Here is a 27469-nt window from a genome sequence, read left to right as displayed (position 1 = left end):
CCTCCTAACCTGATAAGGGATTCAGCTGAGCTTGGTTGCTATTGCCTGGGTGCCACAGCCCACCTTCCTCTGTTATTCACCACAAACGAAGCTTCTTATGCCGAACTCCCTACTGCTGCTACTTTAGTCGTTACGAGGCAACCGGAGGAAATAACAGGGCCTATCAGAACTGCGTCATAATCGCTTGCCATTCATTCCTATTTCTAGCATGCTCTTTTGCCTTTCTCACATCTATCTTCCTATCACCCCGAGCTTTCTTCACTCATCCATCCACCCAAATCTTGGCCTTCTTCTTGTACTTCTCCCATCAACTCTTGCATTCATTACCTTCTTCAGCAGATGGCCTTTTTCTATTCCCTCTACCTGGCCAAACCACTTCAACACATTCATATCCACTCTAGCTGGTAATTAGACTCTTACACCTGTTCTCACCCTCACTACTTTGTTCCTACAGTAGGGTCCCGAATTAAGCGTGTTCGAATTACACGATTCCCCTTTTCCGCGATCGCTATTTTTCAAAAATAGATTTTCTGTATCTGCGAGGCTGTTCAAAGTTCGCGAGTCAAGCACTACAAAATGTATCAAATCTATTGTCTTTTTAAGTATATTGGTAGCCCTAAATACGGTGATTTATAATAAATGTTACAAAACAATATTAACATTACATTTCATTAACATAATTTCATAATGAATAGCCTATTTAAGGATAAAATTCCACATCAACAATGAAATCAACTGTTAACTGTGCGAGTCCAGCTGACAAAATGTAAACAGAAATGTGGTTACGTTCTCGGCAATCTTTATCTTTCTCCAACCTTACGATAATTGTAATGGTAGTGTTAATGATGGTATATTAAAGCATTATTTTTGTTTAGTACAGTATATTTAAAAGCCTTATTTTTCCCTCTGGGCGTTCAAGGTTTTCACGAGTAGACTGGGTTCGTTTATCGGCAGTGAATAGCCTAAACTTCGGTAATGAGTCGTCAATATTTTGTCATATTTTAAACAGTATACATTTGATTTGCAAACATTGGTTTTGTAGAGTAGACGGTAAAATAAAATCTAGAGAGAGAGAGAGAGAGAGAGAGAGAGAGATTTGATGGCAGAAATCCCTCTCTCTCTCTCTCTCTCTCTCTCTCTCTCTCTCTCTCTCTCTCTCTCTCTCTCTCTCTCTCTCTCTCTCTCTCTCTCTCTCTCTCCGTAAGAAATAAAACCATAGTTCACATATGGCAACTTGAGTTTAAGAATAAAATTAACATGAATATTGTTAGTTGTGGCGATCAATTCCTCGCTTCAGGGGGTACACGAAACAAAAACACGACATTCAATTACAACAGCTGATTCTCTCTCTCTCTCTCTTTCTCTCTCTCTTTCTCTCTCTCTCTCTCGTTATACAATACTTACAAATAGATGAAGAAACCAAAATCGGTTTTCTTGAAGTGTCAATTAAATACAAAACGAAAAAATTATACCGTGTATACATCCATTTCAATCATAGCTTAAAATACGGTAACCGATTTCGTCCGCAAACCACTATTTTTTAGGAAACACCATTCTATTCCAGAAAATTTTTACTCTTTAAATGTCAATTGCGCTATAATAAAACATGTACTTATGTTGTTAAATTTCGGGTGTGTTTTAAAAATCGAGTATTGCTAACTTATTTTTGTTTTACTTTTGGCTGTGATCACATCAGCTGATGTCTAGCTTCCGCGCGAATACAATAACAAAGAATTGTTTACACCATTTCTTAACTTATTCAAACCATCTATACAGTTAATATTACATAAACACCAATGTGTTATAACCTATCATATTTATTGTTTAGTACTTTAAAACCATCTCTCTCTCTCTCTCTCTCTCTCTCTCTCTCTCTCTCTCTCTCTCTCTCTCTCTCTCTCTCTCTCTCTCTCTCTCTCTCACATCGAACGTTATAGCGGTAACCTAATTGTTCGGTGACTTTAAAAATAGGCCTAGTACTTTCTTCTTTTAGCTTTTTTGCATATGGATCCATAATTGAGGTGGGTACAAGTTGACTTATAACTGAAGTTAGGAAAAGTATTTTGGATATGGAAAGGACAATTATCTTTCGTAACAGTTTAGAATTATCGTAAGTTATCACTCTGTCATTAGCGGCAGTTTGCTATTGTGGATTAAAACGCATAAGGAAAAAAAAATTTCCAGCTTTGCTACAAATTTAGGAATTTATATGGATACGGTAAGTAAAATATTTGTAATAACATAATGTTTACTAAAGGTTTGTAATATCATTAGTTATGACTTAGATCATGTGTGTTTAATGCATTCGTTTGTTTATTATGATCGAAGATGGAGTGTAAACAAATGGAAGGTTTCCGTTTCAGGCGGCATCATAAAGAAAAACATTTCATAAATGGCATTCATTTCATTTATTTGAAAGTTCTAATAAAAAATAATTAAAACATTGGTAATAACAAATTCAACATATAATCTATACTTGGTAAAATTGCTGTCAATTCAAAAACACAGATGTATAAATGCGTTTGTTTCTTCGTTGTAATCAGAGATAAACGTAAACAAAACATTGGTTGTCGTTTTCTATTGTGCTTTTTAGCGTGTTTAGGAAACGCATGATATAAAATTGTCTTTATTTTGATAATTCTGGATTTTCAATCATACAACAAGCTAGTCTATAAAGTGATGGTTTTGCTATTCACCAGTTGTATTATACAATAAATATGACAAACATTAAAATTTGTCTGTATTTTGGGTTGTGTTATAACGGGAAATATATGGTGTTTACACTTATCCTGGTTGTAATTTTAACCATTTTTCAAGTTATTAGAACTTTAAAGTATATTAAATGTTTTATTTATTTACAAGAACAATTTGATATTACAAAGAAATACAGTATAGTACAAAGAAAGTATTGGAAATGGGTAGTAAACACATTTGAATAGGCAAATTGCTGGTTGCCATGGCCGCAATGGAATTATTTCTGTTAGTTGTGTGTTTCGAAATTCGCGATTTTCCATTTACACGAGGTCATTAATCGACCAAATTCTCGCATAATTCGGGACCCTACTGTAAGTCTATCGAATCGAGATACACCAGCCTTACTTTCAGGCATTTCATCTTGAACACATTCAATTTTTGTCTCCGTCACTTTCATTCCCCACAACTCCAATCCATACATCACAGTTGGTGCAATCACTTTCTCATACAGTTTACTGGTACCATTGACAATATACATATACATACATACATATACCAAGGCACTTCCCCCAATTTTGGGGGGTAGCCGACATCAACAAATGAAACAAAACAAAAAAAAGGGGACCTCTACTCTCTACGTTCCTCCCAGCCTAACAGGGGACTCAACCGAGTTCAGCTGGTACTGCTAGGGTGCCACAGCCCACCCTCCCACATTATCCACCACAGATGAAGCTTCATAATGCTGAGTCCCCTACTGCTGCTACCTCCGCGGTCATCTAAGGCATCGGAGGAAGCAGCAGGGCCTACCGGAACTGCGTCACAATCGCTCGCCATTCATTCCTATTTCTAGCACACTCTCTTGCCTCTCTCACATCTATCCTCCTATCACCCAGAGCTTCCTTCACTCCATCCATCCACCCAAACCTTGGCCTTCCTCTTGTACTTCTCCCATCAACTCTTGCATTCATCACCTTCTTTAGCAGACAGCCATTTTCCATTCTCTCAACATGGCCAAACCACCTCAACACATTCATATCCACTCTAGCTGCTAACTCATTTCTTACACCTGTTCTCACTCTCACCGGGTACCGCCACTCACTCACACAGTGTTAATATCTCACCACTTATTCTTTTGGCTTGGGAGAATACGGACGTTTCCAATCTCTGCTCCTAAAGACTTGGCCATATAGACCATTGTTTTTATTTTTACTTTCTTTCGGGTGTGATTGTTCTTGACACTCCTCATGTCGTATGTCTAGGACCTTAAGGGCTCTCTTGAGGCACCTTCATGTCCTCGGTCGACACCAACCCCCACTCTCTGTATCTGACCTGTAGAGGGTGTTGTATGCAAGGCTCCACCTGCAATGAGTGTAGGGAGTGGCATGCCTCCCAGTGGGAAAGGTTGAAGAAAGACACTTCGCCCTTGGAGTCTTCCTCAAGGGAGAAGAAACCTCAAACTTCTATCACCCCCTGACCTCTTTCCAAAGCTCCTCCTTGTTCTGACTTCTGAGGGCTGGACGAGTAGGAGCGCAGACCGTATAACTCCTTGGAAACTTTGGGCTACCGGAGATGTTATTTCTTGCTCTAGAGAAGCACCTTTGTGCCCCTGCCATCGGGCAAGCTTTTTTCACTTACAGAGGTGCTGCAGGATTGGCCATTGTTGGAAGTGGCTGGGCCTCCTTCCAAGGAAGACCTACTAGCACTCCTTCAGCGTGGTGTCCAGAGGGATCCTGTTCCTGTTGCTGCTCTCCTCTGTGGATGCGCTGGCTGTCTGCGAAGTCCATCTCTCGCCCTTGCCAGCTGGTGTTTGTACCTTCACACACGTTCGCAGCCCCTTCGACGTCTTCCTGCTGACAATGAGTCCTCCCACCATCCTTGGACTTCATCGTCTTCCAGAGATTGTAGTCCTCTTCGAATGTCATCCATCAGGCAGCGCTACAGTTCACGAGATTGACTCATTTCTCGTCATTCTCCTGTTTGGGATCATCGATTATCTTGTGATTGTCAACGCTCCTCTGATCGTCGGTCATCAACTTCACGCTCGCCTTCTGCTTGCCGCTCATCAGGACAAGGCCTTCCCGTGTGTTGTTTGCCGTCTCGTCATTCCAGACGACGCTCTAGATCTTCCACGTGACAGTCTCCTGCTCGTTGATCGCCAGCTCCTTCTCGCCGATAGCTGATGCAACGCTCCCCAGCGTATCACTCATCATCTCATCGCGCTGATAGTCATCTTCCTGCAATGCAACACTCTCCAGCTCGTTGATCGCCAACGCTTCACTCGTCCTCTCTTTGATCTCCCACACAACTCTCTCCTACGTGTAACTTTCCTACGTGATGCTCTCTTACGCGTCACTTTCCTATGCATCACTCTCGGCGACGCTCTCCTACGCATCCTCATTCAAGTGCATCTCCTGAGCGACGCTCTCGTGTGGGTCCTAGTTCACAAACATCTCATGAACGACACTCTTCTGCGTGTACTGGATCACGAACATCTCCTGCCCGACGCTCTCCTACGCTTCTCTATTCATGATCATCCCTGATGTGACGCTCTCCTGTGTCGTTCGCCTATGCGTCGCCTACTTTCTGGGGGTTCACCATTCCGACACTCACAAACACACTGATCGCCAGTGCAATGCTTGCCTTCTCAATGCACTACCACCTTTCATCTCAAGTGCGTGTTCGCGGCTCACCCTATCACCGAAGGTCCCCTAGGGCATCTTCTCCACGATCACCGTCTTTGACTTGAGAATCATGCTCGCCTGCGCGTGAATTATATGTTCCGCGCACGCATTCACGTGCATCTGCGAGGTTATCAGGAATTTTCACGAGTGAAGAACCCCCTCAAGGGCCGTCGACCTCAACGGTACCCAGTGGACATCCCGTCCCTTTAACTGACGGTTTCCAACATCCACTGTATAAGTATGCAGACATTCTGATCTCTCCTGATTGCTCTATGAAGCCTTCAAAGGGAGGACCAGATGATGCCTGTTCCTCTTACAACTTCTCTACAGTTCCAGGTTTCGAGGCCTCTCCCTCTGAGGAAACGTTCTCCACCTGGCCGCCTTCAGGACACGTTGAACCTATCAGGTATGGGAGAAAAGTCATCGTGGTTTGACAGACTAAGGCGGTCAGTCGCCATGGCAGAGACTGAATTCTCTGGTAGAGACTCATCCTTTACGAAAGCTTGTGGTTCCCTCTACATTGGTCATCCTGTTGGAGAGGTTGGTTTCCCATTCTTCCTCAGTCTTGCCCTCTGACCCCAAGAAGCTACCTGCCCCATCTAGGGACCCAGTTCCACTGCCTCCTTTCTCTCACATCGGGAAACTGAAGAGAGGCCCAAAAGTGCTTCAGTTTTGGTGCAAGACCTTAACCCTCTGGAACTTACTCCAGTCATCACGGCTAGACGGAGGAGGAGGAGGATGCCGAAGCAGACCCCTCCATACGCAGACATCCTTCACCCTAGGGTGAGCAGAGATATTGGTTCTGTGAGTGTCCTCGTTCAGGCCATCTCCTATTGAAGTAGTTCCCCCTGAACTATGGCCTCCCTCCAGAGGATGAAAAACATCAGGCAAGAGAGGTTCAGGTCCTTAGGAAATGGCAGGCACCCTCCAAACCTTCACTGCAGAGGAGTATTTGCCATGCCCCGGGGAACCTAAGGATAATAAGACAGCCCAAAGAATAGTAAGGCGCATGTGGTCCTTGGGCAAGAGAAGGCTAGAGTGTGATAGCTTGGAAGTGGATGATTTCCTGGAATCTGACAAGGACAACTTTCCCAAGGCAGCGAGTAGAAAGTTCCAGTCTGAAGAGGATCAACGTGAATTTGAGCCCTCCTTCTGGCAAGTCCTTGCCTGCATGAGGGTTATTATGGAGTAATAACCTAGGAGTAGCTCCTCGTAAAGTTAGGGACATGGTCCTGGACCATGTATTTGGTACGAAGAGACCCCGTAAGACCAGTTCCGTCATGCCCTGGTCTAAAGGCTTAAGGAGGCATTAAGAAGTCGAAGGCGAACCCATTCTGGCTTTGGCATTGGATCCCTCTCTGGAGTCTCGAGTGAGACATCCCCATAGGGAGACTTGCCAGTCTTTCAGGCACCTTCTCAGCCTCTGAGCTCATCAATATGAAAAAGGTAGCAAAGTATGCCATACAGGCTGCTTCCTGGCTGGACCTATGGTGGGGCTCAGTAGGTAATCTTTACGGACGGAAGACTGGACCTAGGAAAGTACAAGGAAATCTGGAAACATCTCTCTTGTCCGGCACTCGGCCCTTGGTGTTCCTTTCCCACCAGTTAGTCAACCTGCGGGCAAATGCGATCCTTAAAAGATAAGATGCGGTGATTGAAAGAAAGGTTCCATAAACAAATTCATAGAGCAAAGGTGTCCAGGCTTAGGAACTCCTCTCTAGAAGGAACCTCTCTCCAGCCCAAAAGACGTCGAGAGGTCGGCTGAATATTGGAGGAAATCCACCAAGGATTCCCTCCTCTAAATGGCCTTAACAACCAGGTCCTATGGGAAGGCTCCTCCACCTCCCAAGAAGCAGTCGCAGTCCAACAAACCCTTGACCAGTAGGACAGCAGGGTCCTCCAAAAAGGTGTCACGACAGCTCTCTCCTGTTAAAGACCAAAAGGACTCCAGATCCTCCAGAGGAGGTAGAGGTGGAAAGGGTAGCATAGAGGCTGCTCCCAACAGGGGAGCCATTCCTCTCTCTACCCCAATGGTGGGTGGATGCCTGTAATACCGCTTGCAGAGGTGGATGCAGCTCGAGGCAGATCCTTGGACAATCTCTGTGATGTTTGTAGGGTATCGCATCCCATTCACACTATCTCCCCCTCCACTGACTCGGGATCCATTCCCATCAAGCTGATACGGGAGGGTTCCGCAAAGGAGTTGGCCCCTCAAGTCGAAGTACAGGCCTTGTTGGAGAAGGGTGCTCTCTAAGAGGTCTCCGATGGGTCCCTAGGTTTTTTCAGTCTACTCTTTCTTGTCAAGAAGGCATCTGGAGGCTGGAGACCGGTCATCGATCTCTCGAACTTGAACAGGTTTGTCCTACAAACCCCATTCAAGATTTAGGTATTACTGTACAGTATTATTATTATTATTATTATTATTATTATTATTATTATTTTATTATTGCTTGTTAAGCTACAACCTTAGTTTGAAAATCAGGATGCTATAAGCTCAGGGGCTCTTAGAGGGAAAATAGCCCAATGAGGAAAGGAAACAAGGAAAAATGAAATATTTTAAGAACAATAACATGAAGATAAGTACTTCCTATATAAACTATAAAAACTTTAACAAAATAAGAGGAAGAGAAATAAGATAGAATATTGTACTAGAGTATACTCTCAAGCAAGAGAACTCTAACCTGAGACAGTGGAAGGCCTTGGGACAAAGGCTATGGCACTACCCAAGACTTGGAGAACAATGGTTTGATTTTGGAGTGTTTTTCTCTTAGAAGAGCTGCTTACCATAGCTAAAGAGTCTCTTCTACCCTCACCAAGAGGAAAGTGGCCACTGAACAATCACAGTGCAGTCGTTAACCCCTTGGGTGAAGAATTGTTTGGTAATCTCAATGTTGTCAGGTGTATGAGGACAGAGGAGAATATGTAAAGAATAGACCATACTATTCAGTGTATGTGTAGGCAAGGGGAAAAGGAACCGTTACCAGAGAGTAGGATCCAATGTAGTACTGTAAGGCCAGTCAAAGGATCCAATATCTCTCTAGCGGTAATATCTTCATGTGCACCCTGGATCTCAAAGATGCATACATTACTTCTAGATCAATTTATCTGTCCTCAAGGAAGTTTCTTTTGATCATACTTGAGAACAGGCAATACCAGTTCAAAGTGTTGTGCTTCTACCTTTCCACAGCACCTCAAGTCTTCACGAGACTGTTCGCTCTAGTATCATCTTGGGTTCACAAAATCAGCATCCATCTTCTTCTCTACCTCGACGATTGGCTGATTCTGGCAAACTCAGTTACGACATTTCTTCGCCACCAAGTCATCTCTGTAACCTTCTCAAAGACTGGTATACCTGGGTATAATAATCGACGCCAATCTTCAGACAATCTTTCAATCAGACGATAGAGTACGCCGGCTGAGGGAGGTGGCAAGTCCCTCCTCAGGCAAGAAGAGCTCCCAGCCCAACTGTGGTTGTGTCTTCTATGTCACCTGGCATCCCTGGTCCATCTAGTGCCCAATGGTCGCCTCAGGATACGATCTCTTCAGTGGAACTGAAATACAGGTGGAACCAGCCAACTGGCTCCCCGGATACTCTCTTTTCCATAGGGAGGGATCAGAGGATGGATCTTCATTGGGGGGTGACAGGAGAACCTCTGCTGAGGGATAGACATTCTCTTCTTTCCCCTGGAATTGATGCTCTACACAGACTCATCAAAAGAAGGGTGGGGGCCCACATGCTGCACCACACGGCGTCCTGGCTTAGGTCCGAGTCCGAAAGGTACCAGCACATAAACCTCCTATAAATGAGAGCTGCCTTTCTAGCCCTGAAACAGTTTCAACAGTTCCTGGTAGGTCACTCTGTGGTATTGATGAGTGAGAACACCACAATAGTGGCTTACATAAACAAACAAGGTAGTAACTTTTCGCAGCCCCTATGCCATCTAGCAGTAGACGCTGTCTTCCGGGCAAGATAGGTATGCTTGCCGACAACCTAAGCAAAGCGACTCAAGATAGTGGGCTCTGAATGGTCTTTGAATCATCTGATAGCCAACAAGGTGCTGACTTAGTGGGGTTCCCTGACTGGACCTATTTGCGACGTCCCTGAACTTCAGGCTCTCTCCTCTCTCATAAAGGCTTTTCACAGCTATTTGCGAAAAGGATGTCTGTATAACTCCGAAGATCCTCTACTCCAGTCTACCTGGTAAAGTGGACAGTTTTTCATTGTTGTTGTCGTGGAAGGGGTATCTCTTTCCTGCGATGTCACCTTTCCTATAGTAGCGTAGATCCTTGTTTACCTTCGTTGGAATTGTCTCTCATACGAAGTTATGAGATCACTTGCCCCCAGTTGGAAGTTGACCTCCTCCTGGAACATGGTTCGAGTCCTTCAGTCATTGAAGGGCCGGGCCCTCCTTGTGAACCATTACGCCAGGCCAAGGATTGGCATCTCACTTTGAAGACGGTGTTCCTGCTCTCTTTAGCTTCGACAAAGAAAGTTAGAGAACTTCATGGTCTATCCTAGGACGTTGGCCATTCAATGGGATTGGGAGTTGACACTCGGCTTCGTCCCTGAGTTTATTGCAAAGATCATAATCTATCGGTCACAGATCTGCCCAGTGAGGTGTTTGAGATATTATCTTAAACTCACTACAGCAGCTCGTCCCCGTGTGTCAGTGCTTTTTGTGAGCACAGGGAGGGTCAAGAGGAGGATCACAAAGAACACTATTTCAGCCTGTATTCGTAAGGTCATCGACCTTGCTTTGAATCCTGATCATCCTCCTACTCATCGACCTAGAGCTCATGTCAGGGATATAAGCACTAATACATATTGCCAACACATACAAGCCTTAGATAATTCTTCAAATTTGGATGTAGTGGCATATGAAAATACAGGTCTGACAGGTTTAACAACCCAAAAAATATGGTAATGTCATTATACAGCAGTCTGGTGTTGCAGCTATCTTGAAAAAAATGCTATGCTTCAGATTCTAATACAAAACATCACCAACTTCTTTGTAGTAACTATGTGCATATATCATCCAAATATTTTATCCCTCATCCTCTTTATTATTTTGTTATAAACCATCAAAGTTAACTTTATCACGCAACATGGCATTTCGCATTGGGTAGTGGGTCGTTTGGTTGTCAGTTAATAGTGGGATGGGGATGGAGGTTGGGATCACAGGCCTGCTTGGGCCTGTAAGGGATACTGTGCTCCTTGTTAGGTTATGATGATTTTAGGATATTTTTGACAAGTAATCATTACAACCTAACTAATTGTATATCGGCTGGTGTAATGATAAAAGTTCCGTTATATTTTACAATCCTGTAATATAGAATCGTATCGATTCTTGAAAAAAATAATGATGTTTATAGTTGCTGTAGAGCATTTACTGTTTACCATCTTTATATTTGCTTTGTAATTCTTTCTATATCTATTCATACAGTGCTTAGCATGTGTGAAGGAACAAAGTGATTAACCCTTTTACCCCCAAAGGACGTACTGGTACGTTTCACAAAACTCATCCCTTTACCCCCATGGACGTACCGGTACGTCCTTGCAAAAAACTGCTATTTACATTTTTTTTTTTTTTTTTTTTTGAGAAACTTCAGGCATTTTTCCAAGAGAATGAGACCAACCTGACCTCTCTATGACGAAAATTAAGGCTGTTAGAGCAATTTAAAAAATATATACTGCAAAATGTGCTTGAAAAAAAATAACCCCTGGGGGTTAAGGGGTGGAAAATTCCAAATAGCCTGGGGGTAAAGGGGGTTATAAATAATGTAAAATCCTAGTCATTTGCAACCATATATAAAGAAAGCAATGATTGTGATCATGTTGAAAACATACTTCTTATTAGGTGAGTTTTATATGGATAAGCATAGCTAATATGAATAACTTTGCATAAACTCATGACCTAGGTGTTATATAGAGCAGTCAGACTACAGATAATTACGGTAGGTTTTAATATGCTATCTTTGTGGTCTGTTGTTGCAGCAAATGGTGGAGTGGAAGCAGATGTACGTCAGAGAGTGAATGAAGGATGCAAAGTGTTGGGGGCAGTTAAGGGAGTAGTAAAAAATAGAGGGTTGGGCATGAATGTAAAGAGAGTTCTTATGAGAAAGTGATTGTACCAACTGTGATGTATGGATTGGAGTTGTGGGGAATGAAAGTGACAGAGAGACAGAAATTGAATGTGTTTGAGATGAAGTGTCTAAGTAGTATGGCTGGTGTATCTCGAGTAGATAGGGTTAGGAATGAAGTAGTGAGGGTGAGAATGGGTGTAAGAAATGAGTTAGCAGCTAGAGTGGATATGAATGTGTTGAGGTGGTTTGGCCATGTTGAGAGAATGGAAAATGGCTGTCTGCTAAAGAAGGTGATGAATGCAAGAGTTGATGGAAGAAGTACAAGAGGAAGGCCAAGGTTTGGGTGGATGGATGGAGTGAAGGAAGCTCTGGGTGATAGGAGGATAGATGTGAGAGAGGCTAGAGAGCGTGCTAGAAATAAGAATGAATGGCGAGTGATTGTGACGCAGTTCCTGTAGGCTCTGCTGCTTCCTCCGGTACCTTGGATGACCGCGGAGGTAGCAGCAGTAGGGGATTCAGCGCTATGAAGCTTCATCTGTGGTGGATAACGGGGGAAGGTGGGCTGTGGCACCCCTAGCAGTACCAGCCGAACTCGGTTGAGTCCCTTTTCAGGCTGGGAGGAACGTAGAGAGGAGAGGTCCCCTTTTCTGTTTCATTTATTTAATGTCGGAATAAATGACAAATTTGAAAGTAATTTGTATTTTTCCTAAAGATACAAACCTGTACCTATTTATACAAATTTTCCCGCCATCACCTGTCCCCCTAAAAAGTCCTCCCTGCAATCGAAAGTGGTTTCACTGGTGTGTGAGGGATTGAGGTAGCCAGCAACCCCCACTACCCCTCACTACTTCTGTTAAGTAGCCGGTTCTGATGTTGCCACCTCACTTTAAAAGATCTACCTGTAGTCTTATGGCTAGTCCTCCAGCATTGCCGAAAGACAATCCCTATAAATAGCTACAGGTTTGTATTGTTTAGAAAAATGCAAATTACTTTCAAATTTGTTATTTTAAGACTGTAGGTTATTAGGTATGTAATGTTATCCCAGAGGTGAGAGACTTAGGATGACTGAAGTCTATGCAAAATATGTTTGGAGAGGCTTCTCACTGCCAAGAGCTGTTCCGAAATTGATTCATAAGAAGAAAGTAAGATCTTACAATATTATCTTTCATTACTTGAAGGTCAACATCTTAGCTACTTTTCCACTATCACACCTTTTGTATCAATGTAGGAATCAATAATGAACTTATAGAAGATTGAATAAGATGAACATTTTTAGAATGAAAGCATTTCAATACTTACCAAAGTTCATAAGTGTTTCCCACCCACCACCCCACTTTAAAAGTTTATGCTAGCATGGATGCCATATTTGTTGGTCATTCCTATAAAATAATGACCAACTTGAACTAAAGTAGCCCTGTTTACCAAGGTCACCCCTGTGGAGGTGTTAACCCTTTTACCCCCAGGCTATTTGAAAATTTCCAACCCTTAACCCCCAGGGGGTTATTTTTTTCCCAGCACATTTTTCAGTATATTTTTTTTCAAATTGCTCTAACAGCCTTAATTTTTGTCATAGAGAGGTCAGGTTGGTCTCATTCTCTTGGAAAATGCCTGAATTTTCTCAAAAAATTATCAAAAATATGTAAAAAAAAAATAATTTTTATAGCATTTTTTTGCAAGGACGTACGTCCATGGGGGTAAAGGGATGTCTTTTGTGAAACGTACCAGTACGTCCTTTGGGGGTAAAAGGGTTATCATTGCCTGGCTGGGGAGCATTAGGGAAAGTGGTAGTATTATACCCAATAGGAAATGCTTTAAATTAAGGGGTCAAAGTGTTCCTTTCAGAGGAGCAACAGACGTTTACTTTGGTAAATATTTAGATTAATTTTATTTTAACCCTTTTACCCCCAAAGGACATACTGGTACATTTCACAAAACCCATCCCTTTACCCCCATGGACGTTCCGGTACGTCCTTGCAAAAAACTGCTATAAAAAAAAAATTGTTCATATTGATAATTTTTTGAGAAAATTCAGGCATTTTCCAAGAGAATGAGACCAACCTGACCTCTCTATGACAAAAATTAAGGCTGTTAGAGCAATTTGTAAAAAATATACTGCAAAATGTGCTGGGAAAAAAATAACCCCCTGGGGGTTAAGGGCTGGAAAGTTCTAAATAGCCTGGGGGTAAAAGGGTTAACATTGCCTGGCTGGGGAGTATTAGGGGAAGCGGTAGTATTATACCCAGTAGGAAATGCTTTAAATTAAGGGGTCAAAGTGTTCCTTTCAGAGGAAAAACAGACGTGTACTTTGGTAAATATTTAGATTAATTTTATTTTAAAGAGTCAAGTTTATACTAGAGAGTTCTGAAGATTGTAGGTTGAGAAATGAGGTAAAAAAAGGAGGTAAATTGTAAAAGACCAAAAGAATTGAGTGAAAAGTGATAGGCAGGAATCTTTGCAATTGACCAAAGGTACACTTCAGAGAATATTTAGGGGACTGGTGGTACTTATTCTTACTTATTGACAAGTTTTGTTTCTAAATGATTTTTAAAAGCAATGACAGTGTTCTTTATTTTTATATCACTTTTGATGTTTGGTATCAATATTGTTTATGCGAAACATTATACAGTACATAAATGAATAATGATTTGCAGTGCAAAACAATTAAATTCTTTTTGTAGGATGATGGTGGATCGGCATTAGCAGTGAAATTTTAATTACAGTACTAAATAGCACTGTACAGTAATTGAATCTGATCATGTAATATAAAGGAAAGCTTTTGAGATTTTAATAAATGGTTCTCAAAAACAGTGCAGAACTTTTGTATTAAATTTCTTAGTAAAATAAAAAGTAATCTCGTTATCTGTACATTCATTATTAATACTTTTCTCTTGACTTTCAGAATACCTTGGCCCCTGATGGAGGGAAAGCGTCGCCCATCAACTTCCTTCTAAAAACCGTTAAGGGATCAATTTCCGTTCCTTCAGAAGATGCCAATCTCTATCAGTCAAGTGCTCTACCCCTCCCTGGTGCTGGGGACGTGGAAAAAACCTTCCATGTGTGCTGCAATAGCTTGTTCACCAACATTTTGCAGTACCAGTCACACCTTATAGAGAAGGCTGACACGGATATGGTACACGAATTTAAACTACATGAAATGGGTTTGCTGCGGTGTACCTTGTGCTCTATGTGGGTGCAGGATAATGGGATGTCTCTGCACCTTAGAAAATTTCATGGTATCGTGAAAGTCAACAAAAATGCCAGAGGAGTGCCTACTTCAGTCAGTCAGTGTTCCAGTGATGATAACGGAGAGACTACTCTCAAGTCGGGGAAAAGCTATGTGATAAAAGTCAGCGGTCAAACTGTGGTTGCAGGACAGTCAGTAGTTGGCACTCCTACTAGTAAATCTAACAATAATGAAATGTCAGTTCCCATTGCAAGCGTTAGCAAACCAACACTTAAATTCATAACCTCGGGCGGAAATATTTACCCAAATATTCGTTTTCAGAATTCCACTGGAGGAATAGGAGGAAAAGTCATTGTGCGACAGGCTGTGCAGTTACCATCTAATTCTGTGCCTGTGGTCACTTATGGGTCCAGAATCGTCATGAAGGCCAATGCGAAAGCATCTGAAGCGAAGAATGGAAAACCTTTGTCGGGTAATGCTGGTGTTCGCAAAATCTTACCTTCTGGTAGTGCGTTAGTGCAGAATAATTCTCCATTTGCTAAGACTATCAATGGTTTAACTACTGTGCAGATCAGTGGGGGGAACATTGTAGCTACTACAAGTACAGGCAAGCTATCAAAAATGAAGGGCCAGCTTCGTGCAGACGAAGGGAAACCCCAATTGATAAATGTTAATAAAAAAATATGTAGAACCTTCAAGGTTGTTGAGAAGAGCTCAAATAATAAGACTGTGTCGTTACCAAAAACAGATTTGGAAGGGAAAAAGAAGACTAAGGGTGCTGATGCACCGACATCTGAATCTCCTTGTGGAAAAACTGATGTTTCTGATGCCAGAACTAAAGGCGTAAGCAACAAAAAGAAGCCGTCAGGATTGAATTTGGAGGAATCAAATGAAAAGTTTGCATTCTTAAATTATAATCATAGTGAAGATATATTTGAAGAATTTGCTTTAAGTTTAGAAAAAATTAAAAAAGAGAAAGAGAAAGAATCTTTAGCCAAAAAATCAAAGCCCAGCCAAGTTACAGTACCTAGTGAAAAAAGTGGTTGTAATGGGAAACCGGGGAATTCAAAGCCTGGGGCTAAGAAAAAATGTCGAAAGCAAGTTTTGAAACCTGTGCTGGAACCAGAAGGTGATGTTAATAAGGAAACTCCTCTCACTTCTAAAGTAAAAGTGAGGAAAAAAGCTAAAAGTGCGTTAGCAAGCAGTGAAAGTGTTTCTCCTAAGGTTGGCAAGAAAAATAGTCCAAATACCCCGGTTCTAAAGAAATATAGCAGAAAGTCTAAAGAGAACAAGTTGGACACTCCTAAATCTATCCCAAAGACACCTCAGCAGACGCCTAAAGGTAAGCGTGGAGTGTTGAAGAAGAAAAGGCCAGTTGGGCGTCCGCGTAGAGAACCAGCTGTTGAAGAGAGTACTTCCAATCTGTCTGGATTAGACACACTTTTTGATGAATTTTGTCCTGAGGATGTGAAAAATGAACCAGTTTTATCTCCCAAGCTTGAAGAGGAGGAAAATGTTCCTACTGTAGAATTAGACTTGTTCACTCTTTCCTCTCTTAATGAAAAAGTATCCGTTTTGCTCACAGAGCCCAAAAACCCGGATTTTAAAGTTTACGCTAGCATGGATGCTATATTTGTTGGGGATTCTGCTCTTGGTGATGTTACCAACCAAATTGGGTATGTCACAGATTCAAATAATGTTGTGTTTGTGAATCCTGGTCATTTCCTCTTTCCAAATGTACAGGAGCTTGATAAGTTTGTTCCTAGGCCAATCCTGACAGTGAAGGAGAAGGTGAACATGTCTCCTAGGAAGGTGTGTAAACTTACACCTGATAATAAGTTTGCGGTAACCTGCAAAGAGAATCAGGGTATTATAGAGAGTCCGAAGGGTGTTGGACGTAATCATGAATCTCCGGGAAATAAGAAGAGACAGCCTAAGATGTCTCCGGTTGAAAAGCAAACTAGTGTTGCCAATGCTGAGGTACAGTCTTATACTGGACCTAAGAGAGCATTGAAGGACAAAAGTATAGGGTCAATAGTGTCGAGTAATGATGTTACAAGAGATAGTAAAGAGAATGTTCCCCTCGCAAAATTGGATGGTACTTCTGGAAGCTCCAAAGGTGTGAGGGTAAGACGGCGTAGTGTTCGTTACAATAGTGAAAGTAAAGATGAACAGATGCCTTTACTCTTGAATGAAGAATGGACAAGTGCTGAAATTGAAGTTAAGAAAGAATCCAGGTCCAGAAAAGTATCTGGTAGTTTGAAATTAGGTACAGCTGTGAAGGTTAAGCATCTGTTTCCTAATCAAGGTAGAGAAGAAAATATTGACTGTAACAAGGAGTTGAAAGTAGTAATATCTCCTATTAAGTTAGAATTCCAAAACTTGGTACAGGACTTGAAAAAGGGCCTTAAAAAGTTCCCAGCGAAGCACAGGGTGGCTCTTTCATTTGATGATGACTGCCTAGAAAAAACTGCTCAGACTAAAGACCGTGATTCAGGTGTTAAAGATTCAGAAACTAAATCTGGAGAAAGTAACACAAGTGTTTTAGATAATATTAGGGTACGTACCCGGTCAGCAGATAGTGTTCCTTATGGAAAAGGTTGCATAACTGACTCTCTTTCTAGTGATATTAGTGATAATGTTCATAACCGTTTATCCAAAAGGAAAGGTCGGTTAAAAAGCGAAAGTGATGTTTCGTGTAGGACAGCGCATAACAGTGAGGGAATGAGAATCTCAGAACAAAAACTGGAAACGACAGTGGTGTTTCATAGTAGTCCAGATAATAAAGATAGTGGCAATACATTAGAGAGAAATAGTGATGTGTCTATTAGTGGGAAAAGGAGATCTCTTTCCAATAGCACCAGTGAAAGTGTGTCAGAACAAAACCCATTGATGCCTGTGGTGACACTGGCAGAAAATTCTGTGATAAAAGGCAAAAACTTTGATATTACAAATGTACCTAGTGTGATAAGAAATAGACCGATGAGAGAGAGAAGACCTAGTTCTAAGTGGCTTGAAAGTCTTGCTACTGATAAAAGTTATAAAAGATCTTCACCCAAGCTCAGGACTGAACGGTCGGTATCGGACACAACTGATCAGTCAAGCTCAGGAAAGCTAGTGAATATTAATGAAAGTGCAAAAGTACTTGATATTAGGAAACTGGAGGATGAAGGCAGACCGATTGAAATGATTTCAGAGACCGAAAGTGAAGAGACAGGTATGGCAATTGATAAAAAAGATGCAAGTGTGGTTGATGTACTATGTAGTAGTGAAATGAGTGATCGTAGCCAGAACGAAGTAATTATGAGTAATGTAAAGCATGGAAGTAGTGATCATAATGAAATGTCAGCCATTGTAACCAGTGACGAAACCAGTACCAATGATGACTGGGAAAAGTTAAGCGAAATAGCTGATGACGGTGTGCAAGATTTATTAGGTGTTGAAGAAACAGGAGACGTAGGAAATTTAACAGACGACCTTAATTCAAAAGACCCAAAAGTAAATTATGACAATGAATTCATTTCATGTAAAATTAATGGATCGCAGAAATTGAATTTGCAACAAATTACAAAAGTGAAGAAACCAAAGAAAGACATCGAAGACAGTTCTCGTGTAGAACGTGGTATAGAGGACAGTGAAATTTCAGCTGAAAAGCAAGATATTAAAGATGCAATAATGGAAAGTGCTCTGGTAAGTGATAAGCAGTGGCAGCCAATTGAGATCGGTAGCAAGGAAATTGCATCTGAGGTTTGTAATTTGTTTGGAGATGATAATCAAGTAATAAGTATGAAAACACAGCAAGAAGGTTCTCAAACGCAGGAGGGAACGGGGTGTGTTGAAACGCCACTACAGTCTGAAAGTCACGATGAGAACAAAGAAGACGAAACGAAGTTTGATTTGTCAGACAGTCTAGAAAATGCTAAGGAATTGGACAATGTGAATGCAGTCTTAGTTTCCATAGCTTCCGAGTGTAGAAGTTATGCTAAAAACCAGCTTTCTTCGTTAGACTCCTTTAGTGAAAGTATGGAAGAAAATTGTACAGAAGAGGATTTGACTAGTAGTAAAGAAAGCGTCTTGGGAGAAAGTAAAGATACAGTTGAAGATGAGGAAGAAGTAGTAATACAAAGAAATTATAAAGTTGACCCTTGTAGAAGTTCACGACTTAACAAAGTAATTAAAATTGACGAAGAGATATCGATCACAGTGAAGCAAGAGGAACAAGCAAATATTTTTTACTCCCTAAGAAAAGGTGATCTTTCTGATGAAGTCATTGAGTCGCCTGGAGAATTATCTTCGTCTGTTAGAAAAATTATACCGTTAAGTCGTGACATGGAAAAGGCCTCTCCTGCAGAAGGTATTTTGAAGAAATCTGAGAATTTATTACAAAAGGAGAAATCAAAACTTTCAGAGAAATTCGAAGGGTGTTTATTTGATTGTGAGGAAAATACAAAACATTGGGTTCAAAGTACCCCCAAAATTCATGAGCGATTGGTTGATGGAAATGACAGTCAAGAAGTAAAAAGTACACTTAATGAATTGGAAGAGAGAGAAATTGAAATGAATGAGGGTAGTGAATCTGGACTTGATGACACAAGAAAGGAATTTGATCAAGCAGCTAATGTGTTTGTAGATGAAACTGAAAACTTACAAGTAGGCATTAGTGAGGTGACAGAAGGCGATGTTGAACCTAGCCTGGATGGAGGTTTGATAGAAAAGAACATTCCGAAAATAGTCGAAAGGGAGGAAGTTCCGTTGGTAGGTCATGAAAAGAATGAATTGATGGAGCTTAAATTTGGGAATAATTCCAAAGAAAATGATGATAAAATTTCAGAATTTTTGAAAAACTTTGATTTTGGTGTGAAGCACACTGAAGAGTTTTGTAAGGAGGAAGTCGGTGAATTGGACCTCGTCCTAGAAGGGACGGAATGCAAAGTGAGTAATTATGATGGTGGAGATAATGGTCAATTGAAAATCCTGGATTCCACGGTAGACCCTAGTGATGGGTCTGAGAAAAATGTCATTTCGAATATTGTAGACAATATGGAAAAGACAGTTGAAAAAGGAATTTTGACTGATGTAAATGTGGACTCATCAGGGGAGACAGAAAAAGATGATCCTGCAAATGTGGACTCCAAAGGGGAGTCACAAGATGATGATCCTGTAAATGTGAACTCATCACAGACAGAAAAAGATTATCCTGCAGATGTGGACTCCTCAGGGGAGACAGATGATGATGATACTACAAATGTGGACTCCTCATGGGAGATAGATGATGATGATAATGTGGACTCCTCAGGGGAGATAGATGATGATGATAATGTGGACTCCTCAGGGGAGACAGATGATGATGATCCTGTAAATGTGTACTCCTCAGGGGAGAAAGAAATAGATGATCCAGCAAATGTGGACTCCTCAGGGGAGACAGATGATGATGATCCTGTAAATGTGGACTCCTCAGGGGAGAAAGAATTAGATGATCCTGCAAATGTGGACTCCTCAGGGGAGAAAGAAATAGAAGATCCTGTAAATGTGGACTCCTCAGGGGAGACCGAAAAAGATGATCCTGTAAATATGGACTCCTTAGGGGAGACAGACAAAGATGACCCTGGAAATGTGGACTCCTCAGGGGAGACAGAAAAAGAAGATCCTGCAAATGTGGACTCTTCAGGGGAGACAGATGAAAGAGAAGTTACCATCGGTGTTTTACAAATGAGAGAAGTGTCTAAGAATGTTGCAGACATAAATGAATTGACGTGTAAAGATGGAAATACGGGTGATAAAATGCCTGAAGAAACTGCAGAAGTTAGTAATGATGCAGAAATTTCCATTAAAGAAGTCCCTATTACTAACTGTGTCACTTCTGTTACACAAAAAACTTCTGAAGATTTTAATATTTCTTGTGAGTCACGAATGATGGGTAATAGTTCCCTGCCCAGTGTTAAAGAAAAATATAGTAGCCTTAAACGTGAGAGGGAAGGATGTTTACCCAGATCTACAGAAACTTTTCCACCCTTGAAAACCACACTGGTATTGTCACCCTCTCGAGAATGGCATGTACGTGATGCCAAACTAAAGGCTCAAGTACTTATTCAAGATCAGCAAAGTGGTGTTACTAATTCTGAGATGGAAAGAAGTTCACCCAAATCTGCAAGTCACTTGTCTCCCTTGAAAATTCCACAAGAATTTTCACCACCAAGGAATAGCCGGGGAGTTAAACTTAAAACTCCTGTACTTATTCAGAATAAGCAGACTTATAATGCTGATTCTGAGATGGAAAGAAAGTCGCCCAAATCTACAGGTCTCTTGTCTCCCTCGAAGGTTTCCCCTGAATTATCTCCACCTCGGGAATGGCTAGGCCGTGGAGCAAAACTTATTGCTCAAGTACTTATTCAGGATCAGCAGACAGGCGTTACTGATTCTCATGTAGTATGCTCTAGTTTAGGTCTTACAGATATTAAGAAGGGTGTGGAGGCTGATGGGTCACCCGACACATTCGGCGATCATGCGAAAAGTGAGAAAGAAAAGACTTGCTCAAGTGCTAGAGTTGTCAGTCCAAACATTAGTGGAGTATCCTCCAATAGTACAGGTACTAGAGTTTCCATTAAGTCCCCAAAGCCTGTCAAGTCGGTGCATGACGATCGTGAATGGCAGCCAAGAGGAGCCAAACTGAAAGCACAAATTATGATTAGCGACCAGCAGAATGGTGAAATGAACACCTTGGTGGAATTAACAGAAAACCGTTTCTCCCCTGTTCTCAAATCTCCTCCCGCTAAGAAAGCAAGACTAGGAAGTCCACCTGCGAACATGAAAGATATTCGGTCATTTTTCGCAGTCCAGAACCATACAGAACTGAAACTTAAGAAGGGTGCAAGTGGGTGGGAAGTCAGTCCTAAGTCAAGCACTTCTAGTAAAGCTAACTATTTGATTGCTGATTCACCCAGTACACCTAGCTCTAAAGATGCCTTTAGGAAGAGTAGATCTCCCTGTGCTGATTCTGCTAGTGAGCTTAGTATGCCTGGTGTTGATTCTAATCCAAAGAGAATTTTGAAAGCCAATCCTTTGACTGTACCTAGTGGTATTAGTTCCAAAGTGAATGGTAAGATCAACCATCACATTGCAGCCTCTTCCAGTATGCCTGTCACTCCAAGTATTAGTATGCCTTGTGAACCTAACTGCAAGCTTAGTCCTGACAAGGCTGAATCTTCCAGTATGCTTTTATCTCCAAGCACTAGTGATGTCAAACCAAACCTTCAGAGTATAGATTCTTCGGAAGTCATTAGTAGTCCGCCGTGTATAAGTTCTAACAAAAATAGTCCGCCGAGTTTCAAGAGAAGGAAATTGAAATTATATTCTGTCACTAGTAGTGACATTAGAACTTTCTTTGCTCCAGTGAAAAGTAACAAAAGAAAGCTCGAATCACCACCACCTGATCAAAGAACAGATATAAAGAGGATAGAAAAAGAAAGATCTTTGATGAAAATACCAAAGACAGTGACTGTCCCCGAGGTTCATCCTTTGCAAACAACCTGTCATTCTAGTAAAATCACGTCTGAAAAATCCCAGATGTCTTATTTGGAAGCCTCGCCAAACTTTGAGGGCTTCGCGTATGGTTCAAGACAATCAGGTCTTCGAGCTAGAACTTTAGTGAGATTAATTAAACTTATTAAAAGCAAACAATGGTTTGGAGTGAATAGTTTTCCTTTTCCTTTAGATCAGTTATGTGACTGGAATGATGGTATGTTAGAAGACAGAATATTTGATAAGTATTCGTAAGTGTAACTTTTTTTACTTTGTAGATATTGTTTTATTTGTAAGTGAAACGTCTTAATTGTTCCTTATTTCAATTTCATTACTTTGGACTTGATAAAAAGAATTAATATATATTTTCGCAATGCTCCCAGAATTATTTTTTTTCTTTTGTATAAAAAAATCATGGCAGGTTAGTATTCAGTATAAAAACTCAAAAAGGGTTTTTGTTTTTGATAAATCAATACAGTGTATTGTGTATCGAGATGATATTTTTGTACAGTATTCCCTTCTCTTTACCCTTGTACAGTTTACTTGCAATATTGAATATGTTGTGAGACTAATAAAAAGATATGAGAATTTGTCTTTATTATTTCTTTGCTTTTGAACCAGTTATTTTGATCTGGTTTTGGTATTTGTAGATGTTATGAATTTAGGAAATTAATGTAATTATTATCCTCTTTGAAGAGTTCTGGATATAATCAAGGTTAGATGCTACAATAAAAATTGTTCCTGCTTGAATACAAACCATTCGCTCTTTATATATAGGAGACGGAGTACTGTACAGCGATGGCTGGAATACAGCCGATGAAATTTCTGTCGCAGTGTAAATAACTAGTCGTTAGCAGGGAACTAGCTCCCCTTCCCCCACAGCTCACAATGACCTCAATTGTATTATATTACCAGAGAGTGAACTTGTTCTTTTCTGCTGGAAACTTGGCAGTTTTTGCTTTATGGACTTGAAAAATTTCTTATTTTTCTTTTTCTTCGAGCTTGTGTCTGCATGTGTGATTGTTCATACCAACATGTCCGGTAGTGCCAACTTAGACCTGTATCATTCATATGAATAATATTGAGGTAGATCCTCATAGGCTTTTCCAAGGTCACGTATGCTGGCCATGTGATGATTGTAGGGAGTGGCCACCCCCCTAGTTGGTTTTGTTCAGCTGCAGGAAGAAAACAAAGACCAAAAGGTACGTCTTCTTCGAAATCTTTAAGAAGTCTCAACCTTTTTTTTCTTTCTCCAGAACAATCCCTTCCGGCTCTTCCCTGGCGTCCTCCGAAAGACGTTCAGGTAAGACTGGTGCCCGGTTAACGCTTGGCTCAGGGAGACTTGTTCCCCTTAGTGGTGTGGCAATTCCTCCCTCCTTGGCAGACATACCTGCATCTTTTAATTTTCAGAGGTCAGAAGCCCTATGCTTGTCCCTGGTTCTCCTTTGCTGGACAAACTTCAGCATTTTGTGGAGGAGAGACATCGTTTGCAGTCCATCGCTATTTTGACGACTTTTCCTCAGCAGATTACCGTAACTTCTCCTGCCCGAGAACTCGGTTCATTTGGTTAACTTCGCATTGCCACTCCTTCTTGGAGGCCTTCCATTTTGGAATCTGTAGTGTAGACTCTCTAGAGCCCGTAATTCTGCGCGATCCCACTTTTGCTGGGGGAAATTTTCCACTTTTCTTCCAAACCTTCGCAGCCTTGACAAATGTCTCGTAGATCTTCTCCACTTGTGCTGCTTGCAGGGGTTGCTTTTCTCTCTCTCTCTCTCTCTCTCTCTCTCTCTCTCTCTCTCTCTCTCTCTCTCTCTCTCTCTCTCTCTCTCTCTCTCTCTCAGGTCTTCTAAGAGAGTTGAGTGTCGCGCTCCTGCCCTGCCGAATAGGTACCAGATATTTTTTGTCATCTTCTCGCAGATCACTCAGGCGCACTAGATCACCCCATAGTAAGAGACGTATCTCTTCCCCTCGGTGTTCCTTCAGATGCTCCTCTTCAACATCGAGTTCTCAATTGCCGCATTCGTTTTCCATCTGTTCTTCTCCCTCATGTGAAAGGTAATTGTCCCCCTCATCGGGGTAAAGCCGCCCTTTGTCCCCAGCAGGACAATCCAGGGGATTTTTTCCTTCACAATTTTGCCACTCTTCGCCATCGAGTTATAAGAGATTGTCACCTACAATTAGACATCTTGATTCCTCTTATCACTCTTAGAGTTTTAACCTATAGCTCAGGGCACTCTATACTCTGAACAAAACATTTATAAGTGGACATCTTTTAGTGATATCTGCAAATGAGCAACTTACTTTAGAACGATGCAATTAAAAGCAATATTCTAGAAATAATTGGACAAGTACTGTAGTTGTTTAAAAATATGGAGATAATTTTGGTACGTTATTGCATTTAAACATCATTTAAGAATACAGTAATAGTATTTTAAAGATAGCAGGTAGCTTTAGAACAAAATTGCTTTGGAACAATGCTTTTCAGAATAGTAGTTGTGGTCTAAAAATAGCAGGTCATTTAAAAAAATATCTACCAAGTTTTAGTTAAACCTATGAATGTTGTATTTCATTGTATTATACACTTTTACTAGAATTTATATTTTTATTTGAAAATTTTTCTTTCCCCTTCATTTTGGCATTTGTTGACCAAAAGCTATGGAAAACTTTCATGTTTTTACGGACATTGTACGGGAAAGACAAAGATTGAAAGACTAACAAACTGGCGATGCACTGTAAAATGATATGAAGGTTGTCTTATTACCATTACTGTATCTAATGTGGAGGTTATTTCATGGGTAAAAGGGAGACGCACTTCCACTCAACAGATCTGTCAAAGATTGAGGTTAAGGAACTTCATTCTCAAGTGATAAAAGCTGTAACTGCCGCAGGTGCTCTAGGCAAAATTATTCAGGATAAGGTATAAACATCAAGTCAAGAAGCGGCTACTAAGGTTGGTTTGAATAAAATTTGGCAGCTCTTATTAATAAACAGGAATGGAAGATACGTTCACCTTTGCCAATAGCACCAAGCTCCAAAAATGGATTTGTCCTACCATTAGAATATACAGCTACACAACCTCTTCAGAGACATTTTTTTTCTATTCTATTCGACCTTGATGCAGAAGACTGATAGGATTCTAATTTTTGTGATAAAACCTATGATTGAATTGATGGTTCAGTACCAACACTGGTTCACCAATGGGACCTTTAAAGTGTGTCCAGTTATCTTGTATCAGCTTTTTACAGTTCATGTCAACATAATCAAGAGACGTATCCCATCTTGTGTGCTAAGGTGCCAAGTGAAAGACAAACCCAGGTTTATTAATGATGATTGTAGACATTCTTATTTGGAGAAGCAGGAGACTTATCATCTTTGGAAGGGTAACATCAGTTCAGTTGGATTAGCTATACTCAGCTTAGAGCTTTTGCTCTGCAAGTTTATGCATCAACAGAAAAGAAATACAATTTAACCATAAAGGAAACTCTTTCTCGTACAACCCCGGACCGTAAGTAATGGTCTACCCTAAATCTGCACTTGTTGGTATAGATGTAATAGTTCATCCTTTACTTAATCCAGATGGCTTTGTCACTCACTGTTCAAAGGAAAAGGCAACCCTTTTAGCTGATGTGTTTGACAGTAACCATAGTAATGAGGAATTTATTCTTCATTCCTGTTTTCCTGAGGCTTAGTTAACTAGTTTTCCTTTTTGATCTTGTGAAATTAAAGCTCTCTTGATGGACCTTGATACTTGTGGTGTAGACCCAAATGGTATTTTTCCATTGTTATTTATACATACAGTACATATACCAAGGCACTTCCCCCAATTTTGGGGGGGTAGCCAACATCAAACAAATAAAATAAAGGGGACCTTTCCTCTCAACGTTCCTCCCAGCCTGACAAGGGACTCGACCGAGTTCAACTGGTACTGCCAGGGTGCTACAGCCCACCCTCCCCCGTTATCCACCACAGATGAAGCTTCATAACGCTGAATCCCCTACTGCTGCTACCTCCGCGGTCATCCAAGGCGACCGGAGGAAGCAGCAAGGCCTATCCGAACTGCTTCACAATTGCTCGCCATTCATTCCTATTTCTAGCACGCTCTCTTGCCTCTCTCACATCTCGCCTCCTATCACCCAGAGCTTTCTTCACTCCATCCATCCACCCAAACCTTGGCCTTCCTCTTGTACTTCTCCCATCAACTCTTGCATTCATCACCCTCTTTAGCAGACAGCCATTTTCCATTCTCTCAATATGGGCAAACCCCCTCAACACATTCATATCCACTCTAGCTGCTAACTCATTTCTTACACCCGTTCTCACCCTCACTACTTCATTCCTAACCCTATCTACTGGAGATACACCAGCCATACTACTTAGACACTTCATCTCAAACACATTCAGTTTCTGTCTTTAGACACTTCATCTCAAACACATTCAGTTTCTGTCTCTCCGTCAGTTTCATTCACCACAAATCCAATCCATACATCACAGTTGGTACAATCACTTTCTCATACAGAACTCTCTTTACATTCATGCCCAACCCTCTATTCTTTAACACTCCCTTCACTGCCCCCAACACTGCATCCTTCATTCTGTCACTGACGTACATCTGCTTCCACTCCACCATTTGCTACAGCAACAGACCCCAAGTACTTAAACTTAACCACCTCCTCAAGTAACTCTCCATTCAACATGACATTCAACCTTGCACCACCTTCCCTTCTCATACATCTCATAACCTTACTCTTACCCAGATTAACTCTCAACTTCCTTCTCTCACATACCCTTCCTAATTCTGTCACTAATCGGCCAAGCCTCTCTTCCTCGTCTGCAACCAGAACAGTATCATCCGCAAACAATAACTGATTTACCTCCCATTCATGATCATTCTCGTCTACCAGTTTTAATCCTCATCCAAGCTCTCGAGCATTCACCTCTCTCGCCACTCCATCAACATACAAGTTAAACAACCATGGTGACATCACACATCCCTGTCTCAGCCCCACTCTCACCGGAAACCAATCGCTCATTTCATTTCCTATCCTAACACATGCTTTACCACCTTTGTAGAAACTTTTCACTGCTTGCAACCATGTTTCATCAATTCCATATAACCTCATCACATTCCACATCACTTCCCTATCAATTCTATCATAAGCTTTGTCAAGATCCATAAATGCAACACATACACCACCTTACCTTTTGCTAAATATTTCTCGCATATCGGCCTAACTGTAAAAATTTTATTCATACATCCCCTACCTCTTCTAAAACCACCCTATTCTCCATTTTATCTTTAATCCTATTA

General features: G+C 41.2%; 1 protein-coding gene across 3 annotated transcripts in view; it reads left to right on the top strand.

The window, feature by feature from the left end:
- Positions 1 to 22749, top strand: part of LOC137631161 (microtubule-associated protein futsch-like) — a 33750-nt gene extending 11001 nt beyond the window's left edge. For all 3 annotated transcript variants that reach the window (XM_068362866.1, XM_068362864.1, XM_068362865.1), the window contains one exon: positions 14359 to 22749. In XM_068362866.1, the coding sequence (XP_068218967.1) occupies positions 14587 to 22416 (7830 nt within the window). In that variant the 5' untranslated portion in view covers positions 14359 to 14586 and the 3' untranslated portion in view covers positions 22417 to 22749. The remainder of the gene's footprint in view (positions 1 to 14358) is intronic.
- The last annotated feature ends 4720 nt before the right edge of the window (positions 22750 to 27469 follow it).

Source organism: Palaemon carinicauda, chromosome 39, assembly GCF_036898095.1.
Source record: "Palaemon carinicauda isolate YSFRI2023 chromosome 39, ASM3689809v2, whole genome shotgun sequence".
NCBI lineage: Eukaryota > Metazoa > Arthropoda > Malacostraca > Decapoda > Palaemonidae > Palaemon > Palaemon carinicauda.
Note: the sequence above shows the minus strand (reverse complement) of the source record. Positions and strands in the feature narration are given on the sequence as shown.